At 43.5% G+C, this 26,838-nt stretch overlaps 1 protein-coding gene across 1 annotated transcript; it reads left to right on the forward strand.

Annotated features, from left to right (window-relative positions):
• Positions 1–2,196: 2,196 nt before the first annotated feature.
• On the forward strand, positions 2,197–24,036 carry LOC105910414 (macrophage mannose receptor 1). Its single transcript, XM_031577427.2, has 50 exons — positions 2,197–2,434; positions 3,242–3,387; positions 3,632–3,744; positions 3,921–4,048; positions 4,328–4,551; positions 5,056–5,165; positions 6,164–6,282; positions 6,432–6,567; positions 7,048–7,130; positions 8,030–8,149; positions 8,277–8,378; positions 8,505–8,663; positions 8,862–8,944; positions 9,023–9,167; positions 9,317–9,361; positions 9,600–9,767; positions 9,905–10,024; positions 10,225–10,335; positions 10,428–10,460; positions 10,644–10,778; positions 11,038–11,184; positions 11,311–11,445; positions 11,891–12,045; positions 12,412–12,556; positions 12,683–12,737; positions 12,888–12,954; positions 13,080–13,213; positions 13,324–13,367; positions 13,597–13,770; positions 14,207–14,361; positions 14,502–14,615; positions 14,749–14,864; positions 15,085–15,236; positions 15,772–15,977; positions 16,374–16,548; positions 16,780–17,001; positions 17,254–17,423; positions 17,578–17,648; positions 17,766–17,866; positions 19,723–19,842; positions 20,130–20,276; positions 20,596–20,750; positions 21,305–21,404; positions 21,759–21,988; positions 22,152–22,341; positions 22,439–22,687; positions 22,977–23,159; positions 23,346–23,408; positions 23,617–23,765; positions 23,917–24,036. Exons 1-50 carry the CDS (start codon positions 2,383–2,385, stop codon positions 23,959–23,961), a joined length of 6,501 nt encoding a protein of 2,166 aa, XP_031433287.1. The 5' UTR covers positions 2,197–2,382; the 3' UTR covers positions 23,962–24,036.
• The last annotated feature ends 2,802 nt before the right edge of the window (positions 24,037–26,838 follow it).

The following is a 26,838-nucleotide window of genomic DNA, read 5'->3' on the forward strand; positions in this document are numbered from 1 at the left end:
TTCTTCTTCTTCTTTGTGTTCATCTTTCTTTCTTACTTCAAAGCCTTTTCAGCTTGCTCTCATGGATTCATTGCTGTTGTTTAATCAGAATGTTCTATCAAGCCCATCAATATGGAATCCCAAACACCAACACCTGTCACTGAAAAATCAAGTGAGGATATAAGTATATATTTCTGGTAAAGATTCATATCATTCTCATATGATTTTCATGACTTGATTTTTTGTGTGTGACACTTGGGTGATTTTGTGATTCCTAACAAGAAAGGCGGGTGGTGTGATCTAATCAGTGGTGTAATGTACCTCTAATTGATCTAGTGACAGGTGGAGCTTAAGCTGTTTGTCGTTTAAAGATGTACAGTACCATGGCACTAGCTGGATTTTCAGAATACAAAGACCTGTTGTATCTTTCCTGGTCACTTCAGCAGAGCGGGGCATCCCTGGAGTGATGTTTTGTAAACATGTAATGCTTTTCGTACTGGTTTGATATTGTATCTGTGTTGTATATTTTTGCTTGAAAATTTGTTATGCTTTTTCATTTCTTTGTATCGTCTTAATAAAGTTAAATATTGAATATGCAGATGCTCGCTGTGATCTTTTTTTCTGATTTAACACTTAAACCATAAATATTTACAACTTGGTGATGAATGTGATGACACAGTTTTGCAGCTGTGACTATGCGAAGGTAAGACATTTGTAGTTATCAAGATATTTGCTAATAGGGTTGAGCTGTGGTCAGTTTTGAACCCTATGAGACAATTATCATTAGATCATTAATAGGTAATTAATAGCTCATTGCAGATAATGGCATATGAATGAATTAGATTCAAGTTAGAATCTTAATAAGAGGCCTTTGACCTGTCTCCAGAGACATTGTAAAGGTTCTGTAATGCTGCCAAGGAATGGTTCTTTCCACAACTCTATGTTATAAGCTGCATTAGATGGCTAATCTCTAAATGGCCATCATTAAATTGAATCTTCTAGAAAAGAAAACCCACATGAAGCCACACATGACCTCTGAACTCTGAAAAACACTGAAGAATGCCCTTTACAGTAGTGCCTGCCCCACTTGACTTTTATTGTTTTGTGGGTAGTTTGGTAAGTCAGCGTAAAATTACTGTAAAATGAGTTAAAAAGTAACAGTAAGAAGTTTGGTAAGCTTTATTGACTGGAGGTATGCTGCTATAAAGGATATTAAATTGCCCACTTTTGAACTTTGCATCTTCACCACAGTCAACAGTTATGTGTAGATTTGTGTGTATTGTTTTGCTTCCTCATCATGACTACTCCCTATTTCATGATGGAGTTTAGTAAATCAGTGCTTGTATTTAACATGTTATTAGAACCTCTTGAAGTGTGGACAAAATCACTATTGCCCTGTTTTTGTCAAATAGTGACTACATAGTTTAATCACATCACAACATGGTTTATGGACAACATCTGAGGAATTTGTGAGCCTTATGATTGAGAAAAATATAAATGTTTTGACTCTTTGAGCTATACAATTATGATTTACTAAAAGGCCAACAAACTGCACATGCAAACAAGTGGGTTTGACCATTAGTAAGAAAAAAACAAAGACAATGCAACTTTCAAATAGAGCACAACCTATACAGCTTGGAAATGAGTGTATCGAAGAAGTTAACAAGTTTTCGTATCTGGGTAGCATAGTGAGTAAAGACAACGCCACGGAAAGAGACACAAGAGAAAGACTATATTGAAAAGCAAAAAAATTAGGGAAGTCCATAGAAGAGATAGATCTACTAGCAGAGGATAGGAAGAGGTAGAAGTCCATAGTGTTGGCCCTACACACCACATAGGCGTAAAGAATGATGATGATGAAAAGGCCAAATGCCAAGAGTAAGGCCCTTTCTTTAAACATAGAGTTGGACTATATAGATGTTATATAGCATCTTCTATATAGTTATTATAAGACAGTGCTGCTCTATGAACATCACTGAATATATTTTCGGTATAGTTAAATATATGTATATGTTATCTAGTTTGGTACTTCAAGGACGAGGTATTTCAGTTGTCAGTAATTAAACATTTGATTTCATAAATTGCAATGTTGTTTTTTAGAGAAGTGTTGGATTGAGGATGGATCATTCCTGTGCTTTTATGTAATGACTGCTTTTTACTGCCTGTACTCTTTGGACCTCAGAGTGCGTTTGAAAAGACTGCGCATCACCTGAGGATGCTCATACTTGTGTTTGAGTCGCACCTGCAGGATACACTGGGCCCCTCTCACATACACCTGAGCTTCAAACTCACAGAATGAACTAACCTGGCCTGCCCTTGGATGCACAACAGCCAGCCAGATTCAGACTTATTTTCAGTCTTGTAATCCAACAGGAGAACTAATCAAGCCTACAGTGGAAGAGAATGAGAGGTGTTTTCCTGCTACTTGCCACCTCCTGTGCTTTTATCAGTACAGGTGAGTCCCCAGCGGACCCGTTTGAGCTTTCTTGAAAGTCTTTGACGATGTGAAATCATAACGACAATTTTGTGTTGTGTTTTAGAGCATTTAAGTTATGTTGGAGCATTTTAAGTGTTGTGATGTTTACTCACTACTTTCTAGTCAACGATAGTGTTGTTTTTTTGGATATAAGAATATGTAATATCTTAAATGACATAATGAGGAAAATAAGGCATGTTTTCAAAAAGGACAATGACTGTGAGATTTGTAAGTGATCGTAACGTAAGCAGACTGCCTGAGTGGCATGTGACTCTTTATGGTCCCCATCACACTGTGAACAACTCCAGGGTAAAACATTAGCAGTGCGACTAGCAGTGCGACTAGCACGACCTTGAGGCACATTTCTGTCACAGGACTTTTATGGCACTACCTGTCTGAAGATCACCATCAGATGGGGTATTAACACCCACAAATGAGCAATAAAAAATGCCATATTGCAAATATTGCCTTGTAAATATCTAAGCCTTGGAGATATATTGTGATTTATTTCATCGTAATAAAAGTTGCCACACTATTTGATCTTGACAGCAGCAATCTTTTACCTTTTTGGGAGGGGGGGGGGGGGCTGGGTGCTTGTCACTGTCACTGCATGTTAACTATCCTTTTGCTTTGTTCTGTCATATGTACATCAGTCTGAATCAATACGCACTGTTACTGTCAAATTATATGAAGAGTCAAACTAAAAGGGTAACTTCACCCTGTGTCCATGTATTCTTTTGCGATGTGCTTCACTGCTGTAAACCCTGATGAATGTGTGTTCCTCAGCCTGGTGTCAGTGTCAGACAGGATGGAGGCCCTACGATAACCGCTGCTACTTCTTCTCCCCGTCCACACTGGGCTGGAACGAGGCGCGCACGGACTGCGAGTCCAAAGGTGGCGATCTGATGAGCATCCAGAGCCTTCATGAGAGGGTAAGAAGCGTGCGGTTAAGATGCCATCGGTCCTTTTCAAAGGACTACAGTAGTACACCATGACCAGCAGACATAAACAGGCCATTCTATCTGCCCCGAGTGTAACCCAGGGTTATGTCATGTTGCTACAATAGATGTTTACGGAGTTCAACTCTTTCTCTCACTCTCTCTCTCTCTCTCTCTCTCATTTCTGTCCTCTTTCTCTCTCGCTGCCTTTTTCTTCTCCTGCCTCCCCATCTTGTAGAATTGGGTTCGCACTCAGGTTGGCGGACAGATCTACTGGATTGGTCTGAATGACATTGCAGAGGAGGGGGTGTGGGAGTGGACTGATGGTTCTGTGTTTAACCCCATCCTGGCGTAAGTGTCTGTGAACTGCATATACTGTCTGTGTAAAATGTGCTCTCATTGTATGTCTTTGTATGATCTGATTTGATTAGGTTCAGATGTGTGTTTTGCATTTGTGTGTCTCTAAGTTGTGTTTGCGGGTGTTTATATGGCAGGGATGTAACACTGTTTTATGTGCCGTATGGTAGGTACTGGAGGTCCGGTCAGCCTGATAACTGGCAGGGCAATGAGCACTGTGGACAGGTGGACTCCAATGGCCGGTGGAACGACGAGCCCTGTGCAGTCCGTCGCCGTTATATCTGCAAGCATCAAAATCGTAAGTTCACCTCAGCCAATTCTAGAACACCACCTTTAAGAAAATAACACTTTAAAAGATTTCACTGACATGAACCTATGACCACAACTCTATAGATATTAAATGTAGTTTAAGATCACCCTTTTATATTTATTTCTATGTTGAAAACTGTAGATAATAATAATTTGTCAGAATTACTGAAATGGCATATGGTATTCTCCAATGTGAAGACGACATCACAATTGACACTGTCTTGTTTGAAGATGATCGTACAGAATTTGTACATTTGTGCCTCCCTAGCTAATCCTCCAGTTGAGTGTGATGAGGCTAATGGCTGGGAGCAGTACCAGTCTAGCTGCTACAAGCTGCGCTCCAACCTGAGGAAGAACTGGGTGGCAGCACGCACTGACTGCCTGCGTGAAGGCGGGGACCTTGTGTCAATCACCTCCGCGGAAGAGGAGCAGTATGTCACTAGCCGCCTGGATCCCTCACGCTTTGACCTCTGGATTGGCTACTCCACACTGGTGAGAACTATGACTGGCTTAGTAGCAATGCCTCACCATCAGGTTCTCTCTCCTTTTCTCTCTCTCTCTCTCCCTCTCACACACACACACACACACACACATTTAATCTCAAGAAGACAGTGACGGTGTAGGACACTGTTCTCCCGCACTCAAGCCCCTGGCTAACAGCTCCCTCTAGTGAGGATGTTAATTACAGCATTTCATTTAAGTGACTGAGGTACACTTATCATGTAGCACACACAATATTCTATCTCTATGGAATACATTGTGGAGCATATGCACTAATTTGGGTAATCAGATGATTTATCACTAGTTCTTTTGCTCATACATATCAGACCAAAAAACTGTGAGGTCCTGGCAAGATACATTAAATCTAATTTTGGACAGAATGACTATTCTTTACTCATTAACACATGTGTAAATGACATGACAATCATTTTGGATTTGGATTTGCATTTGGATTTGGATGCCCACAGAAATGGTTCTGGTCCCTTGTGTTCACAGGCCTGCACCACCCTCTCTTGTCAAGTACAACCCAACAGCACTCAGTTCAGCTGGTCAGACTCCACCGCCTCGTCCTTCGCCAACTGGGGAGAAAATCAACCAGACCAAAGGTGAAGGCATCCTCTCTTCCCCCTATAGGCGGAACACAGATCGACTGACTCCTAGCAGCCTAACCAGCCCACACAAATAACAATAGCATGAGTCACAAGGGAGTAGTAATGTGGGCAGCTTTTCTCAAAACATTTCTGTGTGTTCTTATGAAGCAACAGAGGGTGTACTTGAACTGATACACTATCACTCAGTATTGATCTCAACACTATGAACACTATCACTGATCTCAATACTATGAACACTATTTCTGATCTCAATACTATGAACACTATCACTGATCTCAATACTATGAACACTATCACTGATCTCAACACTATGAACACTATCACTGATCTCAACACTATGAACACTATCACTGATCTCAATACTATGAACACTATCACTGATCTCAATACTATGAACACTATCACTGATCTCAACACTATGAACACTATCACTGATCTCAATACTATGAACACTATCACTGATCTCAATACTATGAACACTATCACTGATCTCAACACTATGAACACTATCACTGATCTCAACACTATGAACACTATCACTGATCTCAATACTATGAACACTATCACTGATCTCAACACTATGAACACTATCACTGATCTCAACACTATGAACACTATCACTGATCTCAATACTATGAACACTATCACTGATCTCAACACTATGAACACTATCACTGATCTCAACACTATGAACACTATCACTGATCTCAACACTATGAACACTATCACTGATCTCAACACTATGAACACTATCACTGATCTCAACACTATGAACACTATCACTGATCTCAATACTATGAACACTATCACTGATCTCAATACTATGAACACTATCACTCAGTAGTGATCTCAACACTGTGATCCTCTCAATCTATGAAGCTTTTGAAGAGACATATCTGGACTATCCAGAGAGGACGTGCATCATTTCTATTATTTCACGGGTCCATGTCCATAGTTGTCAACTGATCAGATGGCTTGTGTTCCTCTAACAGTGATAAGGCAAGTGGGCTGTGCTCAGCTATCATAAAGGACAATGGAGAGGAGTTTGGGAAATGGAAGACCCACGTGTGCCGTTACGAGCGGCCCTACATGTGCAAGCGCGGATTGAACAGTAAGCCCCACATCTGAAAACAGTCCTCCTGCCTTTATCACTGAACTTGATCTCTTGTAACCTAGCCTGGCAAGCGCTGTCTTGCCTTACCCAAAGCTTTTAGCTTAACATGGCCACTTAAATAGTTGAACGTGTTTATCCTGCCGCAGCCATTTGCCCTCCCGGCTGGATCAGCTTCAGCGGGAACTGCTACTGGATTGTCAGCAACACCAACCTGCTGACCAGCTGGCACGAGTCCCTCTCCATGTGCATGGATATGGGGGCCAGCCTGGTCACCATTAAGAGGTGAGCACACCCAGAGGGCACAGCTAATGGGCTCCCTGCCAGGCTTCTGCTCATGTTTTGCTTCTGTATTCTGAGACTGCTTACAGAGGGCCCTAATTTCATTGACAGGCAATGAGCAAAGCAACAAGCAAAAATCATTAAATTAGCTTAGTTCATGCACGGTAGATTTAGCTTGTTGCCAGTTGCCCTTAATGAAATTAAGGCTCAGTATCTTTTTTAATGTAATATCAAAATGGCAATAGGGAACATGAAAAACTATGTAGGTGGATGGGAGAAAGCAGGCACCAAATCTTCATTGCACACATTATTTTGACATGTGAATACAAGGTTCACATTTAGGCTTTGTCATATAATCATTTCAGTAATGCTTGGTAAAAAAGATTTTGATATTGATAGATCATTATAATGCCTGTGGGTCTGGGTGTAAGACATTCTGTACAAAATATTTCCAGTAGCTTACAGTAAACCTTCTGTTTTCAGTGAGGGTGAGCAGTTCTTCGTTAATGCCCAGCTCCCTGATTTTCACCAAGTGGAAGTGCCTGATATCTGGATTGGCCTCTCGGGTGAGTTTACTTTGACTGCGACTCTTTTACAGTACTGTGCACCCTTACTTAATGGAAACATAAAAAAAAAAAAATACAGGAAATTGTAACAATCATCTTTGTAGCAAGGACACACAGAAACAGTTATTAACATTAAACGAATTCATGTCCTCCTTCTCTTCGTCACCAAAACAATATAATGTATAATGTAATAATTCCACTCAAATGTGTTGAAAAGTGGTTCATTTCTCCAGGCTTCGAATGCTCTCTAGGGACACCTGCTGGCCAATGCAAATACAATTCGAGAAAAATTATCGGTGTGGTGACAGTTGAGTTGTGCGGTAGCCAATGGCTTAACTAAGGCCTGACACATGAATGTCACGTCAAATTAAGAAATAGTTCGTTTTAAGCATTTGCGTAATTTTGCAAAGAAATTGAAACTGTTCACGTGTGATCTGGGTATTGGTCTTAGTGAATAATGACTTTGGCAATGCCAATATAATAGAATATAATAGAATAGTGCATATTCTGATCTGTGAAGGTTTATCGAGGTAGTGTAAGCCATTTCGACACTGAAGTTTCTTGAAAATGGAGTGGGAAATATTGCAATATTATCCGTGACAACCTGAAATTGTAGGCTTATATTTCATGGAAACCATAGCACACAAGGTGGAAAAATACAATTGTAAGACTTCTCTAAATATTGTTGGCTCCAAAAGTGAACCTGTTCTTGAGTTAAACGAGGCTTCGAACGTCACGGGTGACTTTATTTCGCCCAAACGGCAGAAAGCTCGATACGGAGGACCAATGGGAAAAGCTTCACATTTTACAAGCGTCTAAAACTCGGTTTCAAGGGTAACATCACTACCCAGAACACAAAATGTGAATTTAAACGTGAACCTGATTTGTGATTTCATCAGATAAGGACCAGGATGGTAATTTCCAGTGGGTGGATAAGACACATGTGGAGTTCTCAAACTGGAGGGAGAATTTCCCCCAGAACACAGCAAACATGTGGGACTGTGGGCAGATCTACACAGGTGAGGAGTCATCATTAACACTGACTAACAACAACACAACAACTAACACTAAAGAAAAAAAAAAAAAAAATCTTACCCCGTGACCTTGTAATGGATTTGAATTTGCTTATATTCCTCTGGCACCCAGGAAACTACAACGGCAACTGGGAGACCACCAACTGCAATAAGAGACTCGGCTACATCTGTAAAATGTCCGGTGGCCAAAACGTTAAACCCACATCGGCACCAGGTCAGATATTCCCTTCATGCTATAAATATCCCAAATGTGTACCCTCTATATGCAGCATTACCTCTAATTGAAAATGAAATAGGGCCTGCAAAAAGACTTGTTATTTACATTTACACCTTTCACCAGATTCCCACTGTGATCAGGGCTATTTGCTATATGGGGACTTCTGCTACCACTTTGAAGCAGAAGAGGTGAAGCCTTGGGATGACGCAGAGCAGTACTGTGTCCAGCAGGGTGGTCACCTGGCCAGCGTCCACACTCCAGAGCAAGTGGGCTTCATCACAGGTGAGACGTCAGGACAGGTGATCCTAAGACCTCCTGTTAAGCCCCCCCCTGGGCATAGACTGCATGTTCTGTTGTCTAATTTGTCCAGATACCAGTTAGACCTGCTGATAAATCCACACGTGCTTTTGGAGATGATTTATTTGAGATCAAATCTCTTGAGAATTTGTTGATTGTATGTCTGACTACTTTTGCATGCAGCATACATGCCAAGTGCTTCGTGGGTTGGCCTGAACGACAAACAGAATGAGGGCACTTTTGTCTGGACTGATGGCACTAATGCGGTAAGTCAAAGCCCAGCAGCTGGGCCACACTAGACGATTCTGAGTCCAGACAATGCATAATTCTCTTTGTTGTTGCAGGATTTTCTTCAATGGGAACCCAATCAACCTGACAACTGGCAGGGCAATGAAGATTGTGTCCACATTCGGGGAATGGAACACCACAATCCTGGCACACTCAATGATCAGCCCTGCAGCTCCACATATCCTTTCATCTGCCAGAAAGGTGAGGCCTGTCTGTGACTCAGGAGGACAACACATAGCCAGCATGTCTGCTCTGGCATTATTAGGACATTAGTTATTCAACATTTGTTACTTCACAGTTAGTTTTTAAGATATCTACAATGAATACATTCTTTTGTCCCCTCTCTTTAGCCAAAGGCCAGGGCCCCCCACCTGTGCCCCCAACCTCAGGTCCAGGTAAGAGACAACAGGTTCTTCAGAGCTCATCACTGTCCAGACATAATTAAGTGGTGCTATCATAGTAAATGTAGTACTTTACTGAATTAGTATGATCATACTAAATATACCCTTGATCACTATGACTTGCATTAAACTGATGGTAGATGTTTGGCTTGTGTGGATGTCAGTTCAATCAGGCAGGAAAGCAACAGTGCCATGAGCTCTCTCCATTTCCCATCCCTTATGCTTGCTGTAGGTTGGAATGCGAAGTGCGGCTCCTGGGTGTCCGATCCCTTCAACGACTACTGCTACCTCTTCAACTACCTGTCCATGAGGACCTGGGCGGACGCGAGGGCCGACTGCGTCAACCAAGGGGGCGACCTTTTGAGCATCACCGAGCCCTTTGAGCAGGGCTTCATACAAGGTGTGACGGCACTCGTTTTAACTAATCTCATACTCATAATCTCAGTTTTAATCCCAAGACTTTCATTCATATGCCAACACTAGTCACATGTTTTTCAGTGAGTGTAATTATGTAATTATATATTTGTTTACTTCCAGGTCAAGTGCAGCTGATCCCCACGGGGGTGTCTTTGTGGATGGGGGGCCATGACTCTACGACTGAAGGGGGCTGGGAGTGGACGGATGGCTCCCCCTACCGCTACATCAACTGGAACGCAGGTGAGAGCGCTGTGTGGGAGGCTGGATGAGGAGGTGGGACTGGGGGAGGATGAGACAGAGGGTCATGGATCATGGGGATGACTGAGAAAACTGAAGATGGCTCATCTTGACGTATTGAAAGAAAATAGAATGTTTACTTTGAAACATGTTTGCTGTTTTTTCTGCTTACTATAACATCTACTAAATGTGTTTTCCTGTAGGCAATCCTGATGATTACTATGGAGAAGACTGCCTTTCCATACTCATCAGTAGTGGCTACTGGAATGATGATAACTGTGACCAGAACAGGGGTTACATTTGCAAACGAAGAGGTACTGAATATTATTGTCAGTAGTTCACCCCCCACTTACCCATTTGGCTCCGTGAGAATCCCTCATATGTTTTTGTTTTCTCTCTTAAACAGGAAACACTCCAGAGCCTCCTCCACCTCATGATGGTATGTCAAACTGACAGAAGTGTTCATTTTGTAGGGTGATTTTGATTTGCCTTAGGCTCTTCTGCATGAGAAGGAGCAATTCACAGTGTGTACTGTGATCTAATGAGTCAGGAAAAGTAAATGTGCGTGTTGAGTAGAGCTGGTGTAGCTCATGTGGATGTGGATACTGCTCGTCTCCTCCAGGCTTCTTCACAGCCATCGCCTGCCAGGGCTCCTCCATTGCTCTCCACTGCCCGCAGAACAGCGTCATCAACATCCAGTCAGCTTTCTTCGGGCGCAAGAGCGACAAGATCTGCCCTTACGATGAAGGAGCCACAGGTGCCACTGCTGGTTTTTCCATGCATACATTTATTTACTTTACAAATTATGAATTAGTATCTATTAGATACTACAGTTCTTACAGTATCTTATAGAAGGTACAGTTATTGAGGTAAACGTTGTATATTAAGTTTGAAGTAAAAATTTTACTCAAAAGGTCCTCAAAACTCAGTTATCCTGGGGAAAGGATGCTATATTCATTGAAAAGTTGTCATTCCATGGCTGCTTTACAAACTCTTTTGTTCATTTATTTTTGCAGGATCTTGCACTGTGGAAGGCTTTCTGCCCTTGACCAGGAAATGGTGTGACAACAGAGGCTACTGTTTTCTGTATGCACACACAGAGACAGACCCCTGCCCAACAATCTCCAAATACCTAGAGGTGGTGTACAGTTGTGAACAGAATGGTAGGTGTGAGGAAAGCCTGTTGCTTTTGTTTTTCTTTTTCTACATTCCTGCTGATAACTCCAATTATCTGGGCATGCTGAATCAGGCTTTCTGGTTTTCATTGGAGAGAGTGTTTTGTTTTGCAGTGTGTGTGCGAGGGCTTGGTGTGGAGGATGGGAATGTGACAAACTCCATGCTGTCGGCCTCCTCCTTCATCAGTGGCAAGAGCCCTGCCCAGGCTCGACTCAACGGCGCCTCCTGCTGGATGCCCTCTACTTCCCGTGAGTGCAGCCTCAGGCACACATGGCAAAACCCACAGATATTACACAGCTTAACTCAGCCTAGACTACAGCACAGCAGTAGAATAGAAACACAAGAACAGAAAGCATAGATTAATTAATGCTAATTAAAGATTAATGTTAATGAGAAGAATGTTTTGACCTACTCCACTGGTTCCATATACATTCCCTCAACTTGAACATGTTAGACAACACAAGTTTGAACAAAACATAGTTTTAAAGACAACAATTTTCATCTGTTATGAATTAATCAGTATATTTTACAACCCATTCTTCCAGCTGAGCTCATATTACATTTGTGTGTCAAGATATGCGTGTTGTGTTATGTGTGTGTTGTGTATGTGTGTGTTGTGTATGTGTGTGTCAATATGTGTGTGTTGTGTGCATTCGAAGCACCAAATGAATAAACCCTCATCACCTTTTGCAGAAAGTTCCTGGATCCAGGTGGACATTGGAACTTCCAAGAAGGTCACAGGGGTGGTGATCCAAGGATGCCCTACAACAGAACACTGGGTCACCAAATTCAGACTCCAGACCAGTACAGATGGTTCACAGTGGACTGACTACACACAGGATGGAGGGGTAACCGCAGTCCACTAATTTCACACTTTTATCAACAGTCCTATTTTGGAACTGGAAACTGAACTGTCCCAAGATAAAATATTTTTAACAATATGAGCCTTAGTTGCCTTAGTAAACTAGGGGGTTCAGGCTCTGGGCTCTGTAAAACGCAGAGACAATTTAAATTGTTATCGGTGCTATATAAAAAAAATGTCCAATGTCCTGGTTATTTATCAAACTTTATGTACATAATGCTGTCAGGCCAAGGGTTAAAAAAAGTTTGACATATCTATATATTTCCCACAGCAAAATAGTTTCTTGTTTGTATAGTGTCACCTGACTCTAGGCTTGTCTTAAGTGGTATTTGTGCACGTCTGTCCCCTGCAGGAGTATGTAGGCAGTGTGGACAACACCACTCCTGAGACGCAGCTCCTGGGGACGCCTGTCTCCGTGCGCTACATCCGCATCCTGCCACTCACATGGAACGGACAAGTGGGACTACGGTTTGACATCCTGGGCTGCGCCCCTGACTGTGCGTACAAGTTCAGTTGTTGACAAGATCACTGTCAACATCAACCATCACTGTCAAAATTGCGGAGTGCGGCTTACCGGGGCTCAACATTATTCCTCATTCTGCTGACTTTTTCGTTTCACACAGATGCCATAACCTGTGGCTCAAAAATCAGCTTTGACCATTCGACTGATAGAAGGACGTGAGTCAGACTTCTTATATTAGCACAAGCATCCTCTGCCTGATTTATGTCTGCACAAAGCTTTAACACACTTCATTAGTGTTTGGATCTATAATCTTTGCTCTGTGTTAAGATTCAAGTAAAAGTATTCAAATGTGTGTGTCTACCCAGTCTCCACTGCCCAGCTGGATGTGCTTCGGAGCCATACAGTGTTTACGGAACAATGACGTATCGTGGTGTAAGTGAATGTCTACAAACTGGGTCCCAATACTGCGCGTTGCCACAACGGAATATACTTTGGTAAAAGGAACGGAACATTGAGTAGTAACCATTATCTATGTGTGTTTGTGTCTGTCCTTTTAGGACTCTACGATCTGTGCAGCTGCCATTCATGCCGGAGTGATTCTGAATGAGAATGGAGGAGACTGCACTCTCCTCAAAGCAGCGGGCCAGTCCTTCTACAGTGGCTCCGCCAGAAACGGCATTACCTCCAAACAGTACGAGCCCATTTGTTCTCCAACGAAGCTTCAGATCTTTCCTGATATAATAAAGAGATGGAATAATTCATGTTTGTAAATTTCATGGCACCTTTTTAACTCACTCACAGATTTGATGGAAACTATGGCGTGTCGTACGAGTTTGCAGATGGAGGTAGGCGGCATCACCAGATGTCTTGCTATTGTCTTCTTATCCAATGTAATCCTGAAAGGATACGACACAAACAATACGTTTCATCTTGGGTTAGAAGAAGCAGTACATCATATCTGTTACCTTCAGATTCGGAACATCAAAATGTGACTGAGTGGTACCACATCTTTGCACTAGCGGACATCTCTTGAGCCGTGACTCAAGACCCAGCCTGTGTTTCCTTCCTCTGCAGAACTGCGCTGCTCTGGGCTCGACTGGTTTGAGTTTGGGGAGTTCTGCTACAAGCCATTCGGTGACAAGAGGACATGGCAGGACGCCCGAGACGAATGCAGGAAGTTGGGGGCCGACCTGGTGTCCATCGACTCCATGACGGAGCAGAGTTGGCTGGAGAGCTACCTCTACATGGGTATGACGCAAAGCGAACTGCTTAAGGTTGACCTTTCAGCCATTCTGTCCTGGCATCATTGGGGATTTGGCTGACTGGGGTCGTTAGGGTGATCTGAGTCAGCAGTTATAGCTTTGTCTTTGCCTCAGGGAGTTCAGGGATGCCCATAGAGGTCTGGGGAACATTTTAGAAGCAAAGTGTCCTTTGACTAAGTGGCTTCCCTTAATGATACTCATAAATAATATGCAGAAATAAAATAGTCAGACCATTTTTCTTTTTCGTGCAGAATGAATGTGCTTGAGGACTGGTAGAGAAACCATGGCTCACCTGGGATTCATAATACAGGGAATTGTTATTTGTGAAACAGGGAGAAAGGGGGATCTTTTGCTTCAAAGCCAATGTATCAGCTAAAGTGGTGCAGTCTCAAAAGTCCCCGCTCTCCTTGCTTTACCCACAGCCACCAATGATGTGTGGATTGGCCTTAATGACCTGACCTTCCCTGGTTTGTACACCTGGTCATCCCACTTCCAGGTCACCTTCACCTACTGGGCACCTGGCGAGCCCAACAATCACCTGGGCTTCAATGAGGACTGTGTAGAAATGTTGTTCCAGGTAGAGTAAGAATGCAATGAAATGCCTGTTTTCTCCCATGTGATATACACATATAACACACTTACTGAAGAGCATGCCAAGGACAGGTGGTGAGATCTCCTCAGTCTACCTGGTCGGACTTATGTTTCTGTATGTTACAGACGGGAAGATGGAATGACATCGCCTGCACTGAACTCAACACCTACATTTGTAAGGCACCCAAAGCACACTACCCCCTACCCTCAGTCAAGCCCACGGTCTACGGGTGTCCACAGGTGAGACTGTAACTGCCTGCAAGTCATGGCTTTCCTCCTGACACAATGGGGTTCACACTGTTGTATACAAACAGAGTTCATGTTAGCGTCATAGCCTAAGCATGCTCAACCACCACCACGGTGTGTCCTTCAGGGCTGGGATGCATACTCCTACGGCTGCTACTGGTTTGAGGAGGCGCCAAAGACGCGGGATGAGGCCAAAGCCTTTTGTGAGGAGAAAGACAGCACACTGCTTCACATCATGGACGTGTGAGTGAGCCTCTTCTCTCCTGATAGTTAGACAGTTTTATTTACAGTTGCGGAATTACATTTTTCTTTAAACCTGTAACAAAGATTTCACTTACTTTTTTACTTTCTTTCACTTACTTAACTATACTTTTATATTAGATAGTTATTTGTGTATTTTAGGTACTGTATATTTATCTACTGTGTGAAATGTGAATGTAATGTGAGATTTCCTCGTTGTTAGCTATGAACAAGCCCACTTCACATCGCACCTGGGGAGATACTCTGGGCTGTGGTGGATGGGCCTGAGGGGACAAGGAGGTTCTGTAGGGGTCGATTACTTCTGGGACAACGGACTACCGCTCTCATACACCAACTGGGACAGGGACCAGCCAGGTAAAGCCACCACGTCGGCCCGTTGACTGACATGACTGCAGTGGGATATGTGGTTTGTCACTGTAAGGAAATCTATTAACTGAAATGACAGGCCAGGCTGCAACAGGGAGTGGAGGAGGCAGCTGGTGTCTCCGGGTGCTAAATAATTTGACAGTACATTTGGCTCGAGGTGAACAGATGTGCTGGTGCATTTTTCATGTCATTGATTTAAATGAGGGAAGTGCACAGAACTCCTGTGCAGCCTTGTCAGACATCAGTGACACTTCTAATCCCAGCTGTGGCTTTTCTGTCTTAATGTCAGCCACAGCATCACTGTGTGGCTGTGTTCTGGACGAGGATGGATTAGGTTTTCAGATCAGCAACGACAGAATTAGCTGGTGTACAGCCATCCACAGTTAGTCTTTTTCGGGGGATATGGTTTATCAGCAGCTCTGAGTTGTTACAGTGTTCCAGGATAAATAAAACCAAATGAGAAAAAAATATTTCAAATAATTAATAAAATGTAATAAAAAAATGTACTCTTGAAATTTTGCAGATAATGAGGCAGGGTTCTGTGTTACCATGACGACGGCGCCACTCGCTGGGTTCTGGAATAACAAGCCTTGTACGGAGTTACACCCCTTCATCTGTGAGAAGGAAAGGGATGGCCTGTCTCCCCCAACACGAGCCCCCACTCCCCCACCTGTCCAGGGCTGTACGGATGGCTGGACCGGTCAACCCCACTTCAGGAGCTGCTACAGGGTACGACAACAGGATCTCTGAGGCTCTGTGGTCTTGACGTAGGGGACACATGTTCCAACAGAAAATGTGTCATTCTCTCTATATCCACAAGTCCCATCCAAACAGTTGCCACTCTCCAAAAATGACCAGTTGACTGCTGTGAACATCCTCACAATGCATTTAGTATCGGATATTTTTTAACCCTAACCCTATTTTTATGCACTGTGGTTTTCTGTGAAAAATAGACTGTATAGATTATAGACTATTTTGTTTTGGGGGAATTAAATGATCCGGACATTGCAAGCATTGCAGCATATAGCCAGGTATTAATGAGGTTCACTGTGGGTTTTCTCCCCGAAGATGCCTGATTGATACTTGCCTGTTGTGACCCGTTTGGTTTTGGGTTTCTCTGGGCAGCTCTTCAGCATGGACTACTCCAAGAAGAAGAGCTGGCAGGCGGCTCGAGAGGACTGCGTGTCGCGGGGGGCCGACCTGATGAGCGTTCACACTGCTGAGGAGGAGATCTTCCTGTCTTCCTACAGCAAGGGCAAGACCAAGTGGATCGGCCTGAAGCACAACCCTGTGGAAGGAGGTGAAGGTCACATTAGCTCGTCTCATTCATGCACGCCGTGGGCTGCCTGACTGCTGGATCTGTTCATTGGGATTACTGAACACTAAGATATATGTTGGCTATGTGCTCGTTCTCCAAGACAATAGTGTCATGTGTTTATGTTGATGTTTTAAACAAATAGCACCACCGCATATCATATAAAGTTGCATATCTTCTTTTCCCGGACAATGTTGTGTCTCTCTCACTCTGCAGGTTACCAGTGGAGTGATGGTTCGCCCGTGACTCACACTAACTGGGCTCCTGGGGAGCCCAATAACCACGAGGGGCGTGAGGAGTGTGTGGAGATGGTGACCACCGCCAACGGCACCTCCTGGTGGAACGACCTGAACTGCGACGCTCACCAGGACTGGATCTGCATGATTGCCAAGGGCCAGACGCCCATCCTCCCCCCTGTGCCCCCTCCACCTGTCCCAGGTCAGCACTGGCGTCACACACAGGCACTCTGCAAACCACCACAGACTACAAGGTCCCTCAAAGAGCCTACCAGCCAGCACAGTTCAGGAACATGAGCCTTTTGTTACCAGTTGTTTTCCCATGTCTCAGTTTATGCCAATGATCCACTGTGGTTCACTCAATCAGTCAGTCGAGGAAAGATACAAGATGTGATTTTGATGTTGAAGTTGTATGTGTGCATTTATAATTTATTTTTCATGTCATCCTTCTCAGCCCCTGACTGTGGCTCAAACCCTGGATGGAGGAAGAACAAGGGGATTTGTTACCTCCACAATGACACAGACATCGTGGACTTCCACACAGCATTCATGCGCTGCTATGCTGAGAAAGCCCGCCTGGTCTCTATCCTAAATGAGGACGAGCAGTCTTATGTCGTCACCATGGTATGGCCCAAAAGAGCGCGCTTTAGTTTGGATTTCAGGGTTTGAAACACTTTTCATTTTCTACCACGTGAGAGACCTGGGGACCTGTTGGAGAGTTCACACTTCACAGTGTGTGTGTGTGTGTGTGTGTGTGTGTGTGTGTGTGTGTGTGCAGGTGGGCACAGGACAGGTGGATGCTGCTTGGATTGGCATGCGAATGTTTGGCGTGGTCGGAGGACAGTATCTGTAAGTGCCTGTAGACCTTAGTCTTTTTCAAATGAATCATCACTGGATCTATTCTATCCATTATCTATATTTCATCCCATTCCTGTGCTGTTTTCTCTCCCTTTCTCTCCTCTGCAGCTGGGTGGATAACTCACCTGTGACATATGTTCACTGGGCCCCAGGTGAGCCCAACGATGCTAACGGGGAGGAACAGTGTGTGCAGATGAACAGATACCCAGGTACTTTTACTGTTACACTAGAAGCACTCTCATTCATACATTAATACTACTTAACACTTATCCCGTTGCCTACATGTAGATTTCATCTAAATATTGTCAGAAAACAAATAATCTATGTTATGAGTTGTATGATTTGACCAGATCTACTTTATACCTGTTACAGAGAGTTAATGGACACCTGCCAGCCAATCAGAAAAGAGTATTTCTCATCTCTGGGCAGTGTTTCCCCTAGGTTTAAAGCTTTGGGGGGGGGGGGGGGGGGCTGCGGCACGGTGCACGGTGCGCGGCGCGGCGTGGCATGGCCACCGACACAAACGCTTAAAGGAATCATGGTGTTCATGTGTTTCTTTTAATGACAGCAGTCAATATAACAACTAAACATCGGAACATGTCTTTTTATGACAATTATCCACAAAGTGTGCAGCTTTTGTCGCTGCAGTGGTGTATCTTTCTGGGATTCTGGAAGAACATTTTTTGAGATATTTGTGGCCTAAAATTCCTGATTTCGCAGGAGCTTTTCCAAAAAGTTGCGATGAAAGTTTTTATTTTTAGGTTTTTGTTGCAATGAAATTGGCGAAACAAGTTAAAGTTGCGATAAAAAGTTGTGAATTGTCCTCTTTGTAATTATAATTGAGTTATTTGTTGAAAAATAATTGATTAATAAACAAACATTAATTCATCAAGAACAAAACGATTGAGAAATGGTCCTCTTAATAACCTCACCAATATGCCAAACAAAAGATTACCAGGACTACAAAAATGTAGCAAAATAGGCTTTACTTATCCACAACGAAGTGCACATGTTGGCATTACAAAAGGACCAGTACGACTGAATAAAATGTTATGAATGTCTCAGCCTTCATATGACGGAAAAAAAAAAACAGCCTGTGTCACTATGATCTGTCTCGTCATCTGACGTCCTGCCTGTGTTTCTGCCGTTCTCATTGCTTATCAATCTGTTTTGCTATCCTTGTTGTCGTCCAATTTCAAGTCATCCATTCTTCAACACTAGCTGCTACCTTGTCTTCAAACAGAAAGTAACGTTAAATCTCCATGGCAACAGCTCTTGAGGGTTTGGCAAATAATCGGATTTATTGCTTCCTTCATTATTCACAGCAAAATAAATAATTTTCGTTACATTTCATAGATTTATTACCATACTCTATGTAAAAAGGGCCACGCACAACTCGCGGAAAATGATAAAAAATGGAAGCCACATCTATTTCTGAATTTTCGGTGCGGACCTTCTGTACGTACGTTCTGTTTCCACGTCTGTTGTAGCCATTCTCATTGGGCCTCATTGTCGACCCTACCTAGAAAAAGATCTCTGCCGGATTCATGAACGCCTGGATATTAGTTTTTTTAAAGCTTAAAAGTGTCCGTAGCTGTGCACTGATTCTTAAGCCCAATTCTGTCCGCTGGTGGGAGCGTGCTCACTTGTGTGTGCGCGCACGTGTCTGTGTGTGTGTGTGTTTGTGCGCATCGCGGCGGAACTCTGCCATGCGCGATACAGAGAGCAGAGAATTGTAAACGCGCGACCATGTAGAGACAGAAATGACATGCCGTCGTGTAAATAAGATAAATAACATAAGGCTATTTATTTTGTTTAATAAAAGAACAAGCTATAGACCTGTTCTATAGGAAAGGTAACCTTAAATTACTTCCGTTGTGATCTGGCGCTTTATAGAAAATAAAATGTAACAAAATTAACTTGACCTTCCAGGGGGGGCGGGGGTGCCGTTGGGGGGGCGGGGCGCCCCCCTAATATAACGGTAGGGGAAACACTGCTGGGGTATAAGAAAGAAATCCCCAAACCACCCTGAACGTTTATGCGGTGTTTTCTACCTCCCCCTCAGGCTCGTGGAATGATGTGAACTGTGGCCGAGCCTCAGCTGGCTACGTCTGTAAGAAGCTACCTGGCGAGGTCCACACTCCTGCCCCACCTACCCCTGCCTGGACAGGAAACTGCCCAGAAGGTGAGTCAAACTCCACCTCCCATGCCACCCCCAGGACACACTGGCTCTCTAGCAGACTTGGGTCATAGTGTGAGTTGGGTCATAGTGTGATGACTTCGCTGGCTTATTCAGTTCTGATCACTTCTTGTCTCTATGTATTGATTTTGTATTCAAACTGATGGGCTGAAACATCTCTCTTAATTAATGATTAGTTACATATTTACATGTGAACAGCACATGCACAGTTCCATAGTGCACAGACGGTAAGGATGAAAGAGTAGACTAACCTCTCCGTTGTGTCTCTTCAGGGTGGATGCTCTTTGGAAGCAAGTGCTACCTGTTCAAGGGAAACCATTACGACCAGAAGGAGATCAAAGCCGACTGGACGACGGCTAAAAAGTGGTGCAGGGATAATGGGGGAGACCTGGCTGTCATCGACACGCATTCTGAAAATGGTTAGACCCCGACATGTTGCCTTTCCTCACATGCCTTCTGTCTGGCAACAACATAATAATGTAACATAATACTGCACTGGACATCCACACAGTATGATGCCTTTTGTTGTCTTAATGCACCACATGGCATAATCTCAGTCAAGTACTGTGGCATGTCTATTTGTTGTCTTACAATACAAAATAGATGCATGTTGATTAAATCTAAAACTATTTATGACCTATCAACTGCTTTCTCACTGTGTGCACTCATCAATGATTGTGTTGCCATAGAGCCGTTCAACAGTGTGCTCACATGTGTGTGTCCCTCTTCTCTCTCCAGAGTTTGTGTCTAGTTACCTGCGGGACCTGGTGCTGCCTGTGTGGATCGGCCTGTCAGACACCCTCCACGAGGGCAAGTTTGCCTGGAGCGATGGCGTGAGCTCGGTGCGCTACACCAACTGGGCTGACAAGGAGCCCAACAACTACGATGGCAAGGTGAGATACTGAGACAGTTGTGTTAACTGTCAAAACAGCGGCGTTCACTGTCAATTCTGGGAGCAGTCTGGCGCACTGCTAGTAGCTACTCTTGATGAAACTGCACTGCAGCTTCTAGTGGTTCTGGTGGCACAGTGCCTAATACTGAATTCAGCCGGCATCCATTTTGAGTAATTCAGTAGCACCTCAGGGTGAATGCTTTATGGATTGTCTGGTTTTGCTGATTCTTGTCAGCCTTCTGAAAACTTTATAGTTGTGATACAGTCTCATAAAGCAGATAAGGGGCAGATGTTATCACTTTTTTTTAGATGACCAGCACAGATAGACATTGAATACTCTTAGCGGAACATGGCATGTGAACTGCATGGCAAACCTTTAAGGAAAAAATGCAAAACACAGATGTGCCTGAAGATAATGTATTTAATACAGTCACATTAGTTACAGTAGAATTAATTTTATATTATATTATAATTAGTTTGATAATCTGTTGCATTAGGGCCTAGTAGGTGTGTGTTTTCACTTGACAGATGAACTCTACTCTGTTGTTTGCTCAGGAGCACTGTGCTGCCATGATGCACAACCACCTTCAGACGGGCCGCTGGAACGATGACGCCTGCTCTCAGGAGAGGGGCTGGGTGTGCTACAAGAAGAAATGTGAGTGCAGGGGGGAGGGGGGGGCGTCTGGAGAACTCACCTCGATGGTGCTTTTAAGGGTTAGGGTTCACCACACCAGGCCACCATCCCCTGCAGACGTGCAGTCAACTCTGCACTCATGACCACCTCTGAGCTATACTCAACATTACACTGTCTACATTAATCAGTAAAGAACAACTATGGCCCCTCAGCACATTGCACTTGATGTTTGCCACTTGTATGTATGTATGCAGTCGGTCAGTTTTCCGTTGTACTACTGGAGTGGTGATTCAGCAGACTAGTGTTTCAACCATCACCCTCATTTCTTTGACACTAACTGCCTAAACCTTCCATGGACTCCCATGACATTCACAGCGGATAGCCTCCCTCCCTCCCCCAACAACCCGTGTCGAGATGGCTACATCTCCTGGTATAAGAACTGCTACAGGCTGGTGTCAGAGCCCAAGACCTGGGCGGTCGCACAAGAAGCTTGCCAGCAGGAAGGAGGCAACCTGGCCAGCGTTGACATGAGCTACGAGCAGGCCTTCATCTCTGGAGCTGTGATTCTGGGCAGGTCGGATGTCTGGATCGGGCTCAGGAAACAAGTACGGTCACAAAACTACCCTAAAAAAAACCACACCTTATTTAAATTAGTTTTAAAATGGTTAGAATCGGTCACTGTTACTTCATTAAACATTTTGAGGTGCACATCACTAGTTCATGAATGTATGATTATGAATTGTGTGTCTGTATTTGTTGATACTGCAGGAGGGCAGTGACTCCTACTCATGGTCTGACGGCTGGCCTGTATTCTACACCCACTGGGGTCCCGGAGAGCCCACCAATCACAAAGGAGAAGGCTGCGTGAGCATGTACGCCGCTGGACGCTTCATACATGGCACCTGGAATGACACGGCCTGTGACACTGCCAAGCCCTACATCTGCAAGATCTCCTCAGGTGAGACTCCTGTGCTACAGAGGAGGACCTCTTTAAAAACCCCACTGTGTCGTGAAGGTCAGGGATGGCTAACCTGGATCTGTGTGTGTGTCCAAAGAGAGGCCTCCCCCGACCCCTGCACCTGGAGATGGGAAGTGTCGCCCAGGCTGGAGGGCGTACGGACGCTTCTGTTATTTCGTGTACGATAGTCAGAAGGGCCTCTCCTGGGCAGAGGCGCAGCACTACTGCCAGCTAGGCTCAGCCCAACTGGCCTCCTTCCACAGCCGGGCCGAGGTGGAGTTCATTCGGCAGATGAACTACACAAAGTACCACCACCTCTGGATCGGCCTCACCAGGGACAGCGCCTGTATGTGTACACATCAAGACCCAAAGGCACCTATGCCGGCAGGCCTTCATTCCATCCCACATTCACACGTACACACACACACACACAATTATGTGTGTACTCATGGACACATAATATATGATTTTGTGTTAGCGTCACTGATTGGTCATAAAAATAGCATGTCAATTCTAGGATAACTCACTTTTTTCAAGCATAATTTTTTCGCATGGAGTAGGAATATATACTGCAGGTTATGAAGGGTCTTTCTGCTCTGGTTTTTGAGTTGTGTTTTCCTGTGATGCGTCTTCAGTTGGCTGGGGCTGGACTGACCTGACTGGTCTGGGCTTCGTGAACTGGGCACCAGGTGAGCCCAACGAGGTCATCCACGACGGAGAGCTGAGCAAGGAGGACTGTGTGGAGATGTACCACGACGGCCGCTGGAATGACAACAACTGTTTGCAGAAGCGAGGCTTCGTCTGTCGGCATCGCCAATGTAAACAAAATGATTGTACACGTTTTTGGATATATTTACATAGATACAGGAATAATTTAACGTTTGTTAGTTTTGGTTGGAGTTTACTTTGATTGCAGCTAAACTCAAATGCCTCAACTCTAGTCTCCTGAACTATCTTCCCTACCTGAAGTATATTTAAAAAAAACACTGTGTTCTGTGTCCCAGACTACTTCACTGATGATAACGGAGGGATCATCGTACCCACAGATGCTCCCATTGGAAGCGGCGGTAAGTTCATTGCATTATCACAGTTATTAGTGAGGGTCACAAGCCATTTTCCATCGAGTAAGTTTCAAAGTAAGCATGCTGAGTATGTTTTGTGTTTGTGTGCATCTGTGTTTATTATGGAGAAATATGACCTATTAGGAAATAAAACTTAGGTGGCTTCCCTTTGTTCATCCGACTATCCTGCCTCTGCATCTTTATTCGCATCCAGATGCTGGACTGATTGCCGGGGCGGTTATTGGTGCCATCGTATGCGCTGCACTGATTGGAGGACTGCTGTACTACGTCATCAGTGTGCGAGGAGTTAAACTGAATTCTATCAGCTTCCCCAGTCGAAGCACTAAAAGCAGCGTTGAAGTGGTAAGCAACGCAAAGCGACACAGGCCGAGGGAAGATGATCCAACACAGATAAACCCATGGAAAAAGCACAGGGTTTATGTTCTTTATAATGAGTGAGTGCGTGTGAAATGTTCCTCATTCGGACTGATGTTGTTGTCTGCTTCTTCCACAGCCCAACTTCAACAATCCCAACTTTGGAGGGGAATCAGAGACATGAGAAGATTCCATAAAGTCGGCCATCTTTGGAGGGGAGTCAGAGACATGAGAAGGTTCCATGAAGTCGGCCGGGTCACTCTGCTCTTGTATAGTTCACGCAACATTGCTGCATGACGATCACACAGTCTCATTTGAGAAGGCTAAGTCTACCACCCCCTCAAATGATCTCAATTAACATTTGCTTCAGTATTTGCCTGTGAACACATTTAAGTGTCAAATTATATGAAACACAAATTTTGTTTATCATTTTTATTAAAATTGTGGCAAATGCATTGTTTTTCTTATCCACATAGTAAGATTTTTCTGTATATATTTTGCTGTACTTTCGGAAATTCAAATTAAACTAAAATGTTTAATTGATATGGACATTTAACACATTCAAAATCCCCAAATTCTCTTAATTCCTAGAAATTCTTTCATTTTGAAATCGCTCACATATCCTGTATCATTTTTGGTGTTTTGCTTTTGATTCCTGTATCAGGATGAAAATAAATCTAGTAACCCCAGTAGTGTTCTGTACACTTTCCTCAAACTTTATTGCCTCTGAAACACTTTTGCAAACAGAGCCGGTTGTGAACAGAAATGTACCGTTGAACCAGCCTGGCTCATGACAGTTCATTGGGAGCTACAGCGGCCAAGCTACAAAAGAGTCAGCAAAACAGCTTTGGGGAGGAAAAAATATTTCAGAGTAAAAAGAAGACAACAAAAGAGGAAGGAAAAAAAAAAAAAAACAATTGAACTGCCAAACAGTCTTTATACAACCATATATATTACAGCTCAGAGTATTTACATAAATTCACAAGGCAAAAATGTTGAATTACAAAATAATTCCAAACATTTCCTCAGCAAATGGTTCTAATCCTTTAAGGATGTTATCAGGTATGTATGAACAAGGAATATATTTGACACACCTCTCAGCTGTCCCTCTGAAGCACAGGGAGTTCAGAGTTCAAATGAAAAGGCGATCAGCCTCTGGAACATTAAATGACATGTCGAGTGACCCAGAAATAAGAAGGAAGCATTCCTAGTCCCAACAAAGACTGAACGCCATCCAAAAAACAGTCATATTTGAATGTGCAGATTCGACTGAGCATTTTGAAAACAAGAATGCTTATGTACAGCAGCAGCCTTCTTGGGAGGAGTCCATCATGAAAAAAAAGCAAACTCTTGCCTGCTGGACTCCATTCCCCCATCATTCGAACACGTGAAATAAATACATAAACCTTCTCAGTCTCAACCTTCTAATGACTATGTGCAGCCTTTCCATAGTACCCTTCTATTGAAATACCCTTGGAAAACTGCCTCTCCAGTGAGTTCCCAATTCATATTTATCCAGTATGGAGACCCACAATTTAAAAAAGAAAAGACGACATGATAAGACCTGTTGGCTCAGGTACGAGAGCCTCTAGTTGAGGTTCATATCATTCACAAATCCACAATTCATGATCCGACTGGAGCATCATTAAAACTGTGTGTTATTGCTTAACAGCCATGATTCCCACTGGCCACCAGGCCACGCAGACAGCATCACAACAGCTCCAGCACTAGTTTATTCTTTGACTCAATCGATAAGGAGAACAAAAACATTGACACAACTACGAAATACTTTCAAATCAAAATCAAAAAGTGCAAAATGGAAGAAGTGTGTATTTGGGGGGGGGGGGGCAATTAATGTTGGCCAACTTAAAGCTACAAAGAGCTCCACTTCTCTCCCGATGGTGTGGAAAGAATTTGGGGATGGCGCAGAAAAAGAAAAAAAAGGACTTAAGAATGTGTATTCATACAAAATAAATAACGCACACAACTTGGTCATGAAGACAAAAAAAAAAAAAAAAAAACACTATCAATAAATATCTGGCATGATAAATCGAAGCACATACCTTTCATACATCACAGTCCACCTAACCTCAAACGCCCTCACGGGGCTGAGATGATCCAACATCTGAGGCAAACCAACCCTGACAACCTGACAGCCTTTAACATTGCTCCCATCCTGACCAGCATGGCCAAAGTCTGCCCTTCACCCTGATAGCTGACATGCTCCATGCTGTAAGATTAAAAGAAAAAGAAAAAAAAACAACTCAAACTCATATGGTTGAATTCCACTTTGTAAATGCAGGCGCATGAATCTAAGGTATAAAAGGTCAAAAGGTTTTATACCAGCACTGACCTCTGGTAGTGATTTGAACTACAGAAAAATTAGCAATAAGCAGCAATGTCTAGATATAAATATGTGATAAAAAATGTGACTTAGAAAAAAGGAGAGAAAAAGAAATTCTCGGCCACACAATCCAAACAGTCAAACGCCAACATGACACACCGCAGACTTCCACCAGACAAGGCATGTGCTTGCAGAAGGTGGGGGGAGGGGAAGCATTACAGAAGCGCTGCTTCCCGTCAGGGCCTGCACACAGAGGTCCCACTTTGCCTTGCTGGTTTAGTCGTTATTTTGAGGAGAAATAGAAAAAGTGCATTTGTGAACAGCCTCTCTGAACTCTGAATGCCAGGGCAAGTATCTGAGTCAGAGGGGGAAAAGCCTCACTTGCTTTTTGGAGAAAGAAAAAGAAAGAAAAAGAAAAAAAAAAGAAAAAAGAAAAAACCACACACACAACAAAACACTGAAGAGCATGAGCACCCAGTTCAAAGGTTAAAATGGCCCCTTCACTCATTCACACACACACACACACACACACACACACACATCCCAAGATGTTCCCGTAAGCTCTAAGACTGCTACCAGATCAAAATTCACTTTGGCCATAAGGTGAGGAATTGTTGCACAGAATGGTTTAGGGGAAGGCTTTTTATACATTCAAACAAAAGCAAATGCTTGCTCCATTTGGGGGAGGAAATTAACTGTCTGTAACCAATTTGACAT

The sequence above is a fragment of the Clupea harengus genome, chromosome 12 (genome assembly GCF_900700415.2).
Source record: "Clupea harengus chromosome 12, Ch_v2.0.2, whole genome shotgun sequence".
In the NCBI taxonomy this organism is placed as follows: Eukaryota; Metazoa; Chordata; class Actinopteri; order Clupeiformes; family Clupeidae; genus Clupea; species Clupea harengus.